At 36.2% G+C, this 8,056-nt stretch overlaps 2 protein-coding genes across 4 annotated transcripts; one reads left to right on the top strand and one right to left on the bottom strand.

Annotated features, from left to right (window-relative positions):
* The first annotated feature begins 363 nt into the window (after positions 1-363).
* On the top strand, positions 364-5,297 carry LOC116307930 (uncharacterized). 3 transcript variants are annotated; one of them, XM_089037991.1, is made up of 7 exons: positions 364-395; positions 476-685; positions 767-848; positions 1,656-1,774; positions 2,065-2,189; positions 3,962-4,290; positions 4,410-5,297. In XM_089037991.1, exons 6-7 carry the CDS (start codon positions 3,981-3,983, stop codon positions 4,916-4,918), a joined length of 819 nt encoding a protein of 272 aa, XP_088894117.1. In that variant the 5' UTR covers positions 364-395; positions 476-685; positions 767-848; positions 1,656-1,774; positions 2,065-2,189; positions 3,962-3,980; the 3' UTR covers positions 4,919-5,297. The 3 variants fall into 3 exon arrangements, with proteins under 3 accessions (XP_088894117.1, XP_088894116.1, XP_031574119.1); XM_089037990.1 differs by lacking the exon at positions 1,656-1,774; XM_031718259.2 differs by lacking the exons at positions 364-395; positions 1,656-1,774 and having other exon boundaries at positions 440-685.
* Positions 5,298-6,065: 768 nt separating this feature from the next.
* Positions 6,066-7,725, bottom strand: LOC116307932 (uncharacterized). The gene is made up of 2 exons (XM_031718261.2): positions 7,427-7,725; positions 6,066-7,026 (listed from the first exon to the last, which is right to left on the bottom strand). The coding sequence occupies exons 1-2, from the start codon at positions 7,531-7,533 to the stop codon at positions 6,378-6,380; spliced, it is 756 nt and encodes a 251-aa protein (XP_031574121.2). The 5' UTR covers positions 7,534-7,725; the 3' UTR covers positions 6,066-6,377.
* Between the last annotated feature and the right edge of the window lie 331 nt (positions 7,726-8,056).

The following is an 8,056-nucleotide window of genomic DNA, read 5'->3' as shown; positions in this document are numbered from 1 at the left end:
GTGGGTGGTTCTTAATGTATCCTAGATTATTTCAGCAAAGTTCCAGCTCGAATGAAAGAGTTTTAATTTTGGAGCGATTTTCGTCCAAGTGGCCCTTTAACGGCCTAAGATACAAAAGTATTTAACTTATGATTTCGAAAATTATGTTGAGTGTATTTTTTAACGGCCTAAGATATGAAAGTATTTAACTTATAATTTCGAAAATTATGGTGAGTGTATTTTTTAACAGCCTAAGATACAAAAGTATTTAACTTATAATTTCGAAGAAATACGATATACAAATCGAATCCGCATTTACGATACGAAGACTTCCGGCGTGACCTCGGGTCGGTTGCCGAAAGAAATCCGTTGAACTGGTGTACAGTGAGCTCCAAGTACGGGTCAGAACAAGCGAGGTAGTATGTGAATACAGGCAAATTTCATGGCTTAAAGACGCGAAGACTTAATCTCTAATGCGACTTTCTCGGTTCTATAGGGATGTGAGAAAAGAGTCATGACTAAAATTTGGCGCTGGAAAGAAAATTCGAAGACGTACGAGGTTTCAAAGACCCGTGATGGCTCGCTTTTGGATCCCGAGTTTCCATCCTTCTCTTATTTCTTACTGGTGGGGAAAAAATGCTTAAAACGGGCTAAATTCAAAAAATAACCACGCAGAGCGAAAGAAGTGCTATTTCTCAATGATTAGGTAAAATTTCGAGGCTTTATTTCACGTTTTGATGATTTTATTGAAATTTTTGATGATTCCCCATACATTTCCTTATAACAGGACACCACAGAAACCAAGCTTGGGCTACCTGTGCTTGAACTTCGTATCTTTGTGGTGAGAAGACTCGAGGTTTGTAGTTGAGGTAAGTCCTACGACGATATTTTGTTTAAATGTTTTGAGCATGAAAGAGGGGTTAGCAATCGTGACCTAAGTATCATTGATGCAAAATTTCTGCTAACAACAAGATCAAAAGATGTCAAATTAACGAGTAACTCGCCTGGTACCAGGCACTACTTGAGCCGGATCAGACGTTCTTTATAGTCTGCTACTAACAGTCAAGTCAATTCATGCGTTCCCATCGAGGTTCAAACATTCAGTGTATTATTCGAAGTTTGATTTTTATCTTGCTTTGTAACTTGCATTAATGAAACGAACGTTGTAAATTTGAAATTTGGAATTGGATTACAGTAAAAGTTTATTTAGTTCTTCACAGATTCGTGCAAAGCAAAGCTACAGTTGTAGCTACCAGTTGTTTTGTTCAAAAAGTCCTTTCACAAATGAACATTTTGATGTATTGAGGTAAAGGCCGGGATTGAAATTTGCAACATTCGTTGGATTAATGCAAACTCCAAAGCGAGATGGAAATCGAAATGAATCTTTGAACCTCGATAGGGACGCATGAGCTGGTTTGACTGGGGTAGGGCTGGTGCAAATGGGTGGAGGGTCATTATTTTTCATGCTGGCTAAAAGGAAGGGCCAGAAAGAATCATGCAAGTCTTAAGGGGAGGGCCAAACGTTTTTGTGCATAAGAATTAGGTCAAAAGAAATGTAAAAAATGAATTATACTGTCACTGGATCAAGCTGATATTATTAAGTCTTCAAAAGGAAAGTTAAATCTTTTTTTTTTTTTGTATTTTTGTATTGTTTATTTTATATTTAAAACCAACAGTAATTAGAGCTCCTAAGTAAGCAAACCAATAGAACAGTTAATTCTAAACGTTACGACAACTACTGTGACAACAAGATTGGGAAGACATGCAACTTGTTTACTGGTGCATTAAAAACAAGGTCAGCCTAAATGATAAGTTATGGGGGAGGGGAGGGGCAGAAAAAATTGTGCAAGTATTTAGGGGAGGGTTAATTTTTTTTACATATAAGGAAAAGAAAGGCGTGGGCCACTAAAAAATATACAAAAAATAAAATGCACCAGCCTTCCCCCCTCTAATTTTTGACCTGTCCCTAATACTAAGATCTTTCCAATTTAAACATCCATTTGTCGTAAGCTATTTTTTTCAATGGGATATTAAAAAAACTAATTCATTCATTGTAAAGTCACTGATGAAAAGCTTTTATTGCAGCCGTAAAATAAAGGAAGCACGAAAGGTCTGACTCAAGAGACTGTTCATATGCAGGAGAAAGCGACTTGCTCTTAATGTTATCAAGGTGTTACGTCCTGGTCACATTTACTCGTGTTAAAAATATTGTAAGTTAATCACTATTGTTAGTTTGGCTTTTTAGCAAAAAAACAATGACAACAAAAAGAAAGTTAGGTTGTTATTATTGTGATGTGTGATAATAAAGTCAAAAAATTCTCCATGACACATGATTTTGCTTCAGCATGATGAATGATGGGAACCTACCTTCGCTACCATGACCTAATACATATGTATCTGACTTTGTATTTATTATAAACTTAGCTTAAAGCATTGTAAGGTTCAAAACAAAGAACATTGAAGCTGAGACCAAAATGATGCATGAGAAGTATGTTATAAAATTGTATCTAGTGAAAGCTCATGGAATGTTGAAACAAACAAACTGACAGAAAACGTTGAGGCTTTTAATACATACATGCTTCATGCTGAATTTGTTTCTCAAATCACAGGTAGCCCAAGCTTGGTTTCTGTGGTGTCCTGTTATAAGGAAATGTATGGAGATTCATCAAAAATCTTAATAAAATCATTGAAACGTGAAATAAAGCCTCGAAATTTTACCCGATCATTGAGAAATAGCACTTCTTTCACTGTACGTGGTTATTTTTTTAATTTAGCCCGTTTTAAGATTTTTTCCCCACCAGTAAGAAATAAGAGAAGGTTGGAAACTCGAGTCCCAAAAGCAAACCATCACGGGTCTTTGAAACCTCGTACGTCTTCGAATTTTCTTTCCAGCGCCAAATTTTAGTCATGACCCTTCTCTCACATCCCTATAGAACCAAGAAAGTCGCATTAGAGATTAGTCTTCGCGTCTTTAAGCCATGAAATTTGCCTGTATTCACATACTACCTCGCTTGCTCTGACCTGTACTTGGAGCTCACTGTACACCAATTCAATTGATTTCTTTTGGCAACCGACCCGAGGTAAAAAAACTGATGTCTGTTTTTTTATTATAACAAAAACGATAAAAACTTCTTGTTTTTATTGATAAAAAAACAACAAGGGAAAGAGCGTACGCTCATTGAAGTCAGCTTTATCTGTCTGTCCTCTTGTTGATGATTTAAAAAAATCAGCACACAAGAAATTTGTAAGTTATTATGAAATTTGCAATTGAGTGTGTCATACATGTGACACCAAATTGAATTAATTGACTTCAATATTCTCTTCTTTCTTCTGGGGTCTTATTTGTTTTCCATGTGCACACATGACATTTTATCCTTTACTTTGGAGATTCATAAATTACTTAGTGAGAAAAGTGAGTTGAGTTTTGGACTTCATCACCCTGTGGTTGAGCATGAAATTGAGCCATTTTTGCATGGCCAATAACGGGGGGTTCAATAGCATTTTTGTAGTAGTCACGTATTTATTGCATTTTCTTAGTTGATGAATCAGGCTGGGTTCCAGAAAAGACAGAAAAAAGATAAAGAAACAAAGTGCAAAATGGTGTTTGATTTTTCATGTAACCTCCTCTGTTCACCACAATCAGTAAAAGAAAGAAAAAAGAAATAGAAAAATGGTAGATCGTGCATATTCAAATAGACCCCTTGCATGTGACGTCAAAGGGCTCAATTTGGAAGAAAAGCAAAGAATTTCAATCTCCTGATAATGGAAACTTTTGCCGCATTCGAAAGTGCTACAAGGAATCTTTAAGTGTTTACATGCTTGAATGCTTTTTCTGTTTTCTAATTAGCCAAGTTGGCTAATAGCTAACAGTTAACATAGAAATTGTAAAAAAGCAAAGTAGTCCAAAAATGCCTTATTTCCAGGTGGGTCCACAGGGTTACCAAAACTAACTTTAGCAATAACTCCACTTTTTCTTTTGTAGAATATTTCAACAAATCAGAATGGCTTCACAAGTGGATCTTGTGCAAGTTGCATCAAAGGCATTTGAGAGTGCTAATAATTATGATGAAGTAAGAAAGGATCATAGTCTAGAGTCTGCCAAGCTTTTTCTTGCAAAGTTGAATAACAATGAGAAGAGCACTGTTCTAGAGCTTGCTGCAGGGACAGGAAAGTTCACTAAGGTCCTCCTTCAAGCCATTGATAATGATAACATACAGCTCATTGCCAGTGAACCAGTAGAAAGCATGGGAAAGGTGCTCAAGAAGAATTTCCCAGCATTGGAGTTCATTTGTTGTAGATCAGAGAAAATACGTAAGTAGTAATTTAAGAAATGGTATCATGATTCTCTCTCAATACCTGTATTAGCATGAAATTTATTGATCCCCATCCTTTTTGCTTCTAATTTGTGTTTTTATACATGATTTCCTCAGCTCTTCCTGATTCTAGTGTTCAGGCAGTGGTAGCCACAAATGCCTTACATTACATCTCCAACCCTGAAAGCTTTACTGAAATTGGTAGGATTTTAGTACCTGGTGGAATTACTGCATTCATATGTAATTACGTGGACATAGAGGCTGCACCATGGGCACAATCAATCTTCGATTTATCAAAAATCTATTACCAGAGTGTTGGTGTAAGGTTTATATTTAATGAAAGGGGTTTTGATGGTGGCTGGCAAGAGATGCTTATAAATACTGGTGTCTTTGGGGAGATTAAAGAAGAATTTACAACTCATTCAGATTCAATCACTGAAGAAGATGCCCTAAAGTTATTTATGTCCTATGGCTCATTCCAGTACTGCAGTGAGGAAGAAAAGAAAGATGCCAAAACAAAAATAGAAAAAATATTAAAAGACAACTATAGTGGGGTTGGGAAAATCATGAGGGCATTGCCAATGAAGTGTTTTATGTATTGGGCTGAGAAAAAGAATGCTACCTGAAAGAGTCAGATAAATTTGATTTATGCAGTAGTGACTCGCAACATGTCAAACATAATGTTAAATCACAGCTGAGCATTACTTAATTATCAGAACAGCAGTGCTTTTTATTGCTTATACTTTTGATAGATAATTTTGGATCAAGTATGCACATGTTAGGTATTAGGTAATTTTAATTTTAATTTTATTAGGGTATTTAGGTTATAGGCCAGGTAAATCATGTTCATGGTTATTTTAATTATAATGTGTCAGTACAGGTAGTCCAATTTTGATTAAAGTATAGAGGTAAAAATAGTGAGATTTTTTGTATTTGAGGTTAAGGTATTGTCCTCCATAAGGTTAAACAAACAAATGAAAAATCTAGTAAAAATTAAGTACAAAATGCAGTTTTTGCTTTCCTATATAATGGACACTTCTCAAAATTGGATGTTTGCATGATGGCATCATTTGACTCAACTACCAAAATGCTTCAGAAATTTCCATTCTTATTCAAATAAAGCAAAAAAGTGTGCAAGGGATTATGGTAGTTGTAGTTAATGTTACCATAATGCAAGTATCTTCAATGCAAGAGTAACAGGAAAATGCCAAAGAAATGGCACGAATTCCAACGTGAAGAAGTCTGGGTTTTTTACGTTGTCCTAGGGTCACCATAGGGAAATGACTCCCTAGAGAATTGGCCATTCCGTGGTTGAGGAAAAACTGGGTCGATTTGGCATTGCGATGCATAGTGGGACTGTTTTACATTAGGGGCACATTTCCAAGATTGAGATCAGTCCCACAATGCACTGCCATGCCAAACTGATCCAGTTTTTTTCCTCGACCTCTGAATGGCTGATATTACGTGTAATTTTAGGTGCTCACGTCATGTTCGCGCCAAATATAGTTTCAAAGACATGCACAAGGTGTATTAGTGTCGTGGAAACGAATAAGACATTGGCGTTCACCCATCATAATCTACGCCTATTTGTTGCGACAGCTAGATGTTCCTTTCAACAGCTATCCAACTATTGCCTACCCTGGGGTCCATAGGTTAGTTTATTATCACTCTGGCGTTTGCTGTTTTGAAGGGAAGTCGCTCCCTAGAGAATAAATAACCTCAGTCTGGACCCCAGCAGAATGTCCAAGTAACGACGACTAATAAAAAATAGACTTGTTTTTTAAATAAATTTGAATGATTTTATTAGAAGTAAGATTATACGATACATAAATAGCAATAGAAGGAAATAAAATATTCAGGTTCTTATTCAGGTTCTAATATTCAAGTCTAATTTGTCATCAGCGGGCTGCCATTAATACCCATGTCAAGTGTGACGATTCCTATTAATTAGGCTCTAGGTGTGATTCAGGCGTCTTCCTCTCTCACACTATCTCAAGTTTTCCCTTGTCAGAATGATAACTGAACCAATAAAAGAATCATGCAAAGAATTACTTATATCGTGATCAACTCTCAAATTATTGTTTTTTAGTCGTCGTCTTTCACGACTTCCAGCGTTGTTTCTTCTTCAGCCTCGTCTACTGGCTTTGGTTTTGGAATTTCCTCTTTCATGGAGTTTTGGTTTTTCATGGGCAGGTCAGAAGGCTTAGTAAATTGCTCTTGTTTTCCCGATTTCTGTGGCGTTAGTTTTTCTTGAGTTTCTCTTTCTATCTTTGTATTCGCTTCTGCTGCTATTTCTTTTTTCTTTTCGCCTGTTATTTCGACTATATTGTCCTTGGTTAATTTTGCCTTAACAGTGTTAATTTTAATGTCTTGCGGTAACTTTTTTCTCCAACATAATGATCTTGTATAACACGACGTAGAATCACAATCTTTCTTTTCCCCTCTGATGATGACATCGTTTCCCCTGGTTACCAGTGTCAGTTCTTGGGGAGCAAATCCTTTAACATCAATACTCAGCTTCAACTCTTCGGACGGTTTTACCAGAGATTTTCGAGGGGTTGGCTTTGGTAGACAATTTCTCTGATTTCCAATGGCTGGTTTACGGAGTATTGGAAAGTCAACGATGTCATCTCTTGATGGGTCCCAGTCAAAAGGATCACGGAAAGTCCGGAAAAACGGGTCCGAAAAGAAATCATCGTCGAATGTATCGAAGTCTGGCCAAAAGGAATGGAATCTAAAAAGTTAAATCACATACATACGAGTTAATCTATCTTGGCTTTTAATAATAATGATAATAATATTAATTAATAATAAAAAGGAAACGAGGTAGCGAAGAAAAATACGGTTAACTACTATCCCTCACTCTTAATAAGAAATGTCTGTCTGTCCATTATAATACCGCATAATTTGTACGGGAGCTGTGTAGTGGTACTGTAATTACGTTGCGTAAACTCAGTGTATAAATCTTTACTTTCTAAGGAAAAATATTTTAGAAGAGCCGAGAAAGAAAAAACTATTAAAAAAGTAAGAGAAAGAGTAAAACGCAAATGAATACTTTCAATCTCGAGAATTTTAACAAAAGAATGACAGGGGACCGGAACGTACTTGGCAAATCGTATACAACACACACCAACCTGTAGTATGGATGTACGAACACAGACCCTTCTGTCGTCTGGAAACCCACTCCAGCACACGCCAGAAAAAATATCGCTATCAAGAATTTGGACGACATCGTGTTCATTCAAAAAAATTTAAAATACGAAATAATTCTCTGTCACGACTTGGACGAAAAAACTTTCAGGTAGGCAACTTGGTCTTCGTTATGTTTTATATAATAGTCGTGGTCAGCTCCTCTTTTTATAGCGCAAAAGGCCACGTCAACGTAATTCTAGCATATCTCGATGCGACACGTGTGTGCTTGGTCTTTATTGCTGGGATTTTTGATTGCAGTTAATAAAAAGAGAAGCTAAAATCGTGGATAACGTCATGCATCTAGCTGGTGCAACAGCCATGACCTCTTGCACGAAAACACATATCCGCCGGAAGTGAGTCCTTTCAATGCGTTCGCGAAGGTTCTTGGGGAATCTAGAAATTTAGCAAAAATATTTCATCAGATTTTTTTAAAATCAGTAAATTAAATAAAGTCGTTAGCAAGAAACTTTTTCTTCCTGAAAAGAAAACCTAAAATCATTTTTCTGAAAAAGAAGATTATTTAAATAAAAAAATAAAACTCTCGAAATATTTCTTGCTATTTTCTATTTTGG

The sequence above is a fragment of the Actinia tenebrosa genome, unplaced genomic scaffold (genome assembly GCF_029948245.1).
Source record: "Actinia tenebrosa isolate PJP-AT-01 unplaced genomic scaffold, QUT_ActTen_1.0 PGA_scaffold5__44_contigs__length_20552954, whole genome shotgun sequence".
Taxonomy (NCBI): domain Eukaryota; kingdom Metazoa; phylum Cnidaria; class Anthozoa; order Actiniaria; family Actiniidae; genus Actinia; species Actinia tenebrosa.
Note: the sequence above shows the minus strand (reverse complement) of the source record. Positions and strands in the feature narration are given on the sequence as shown.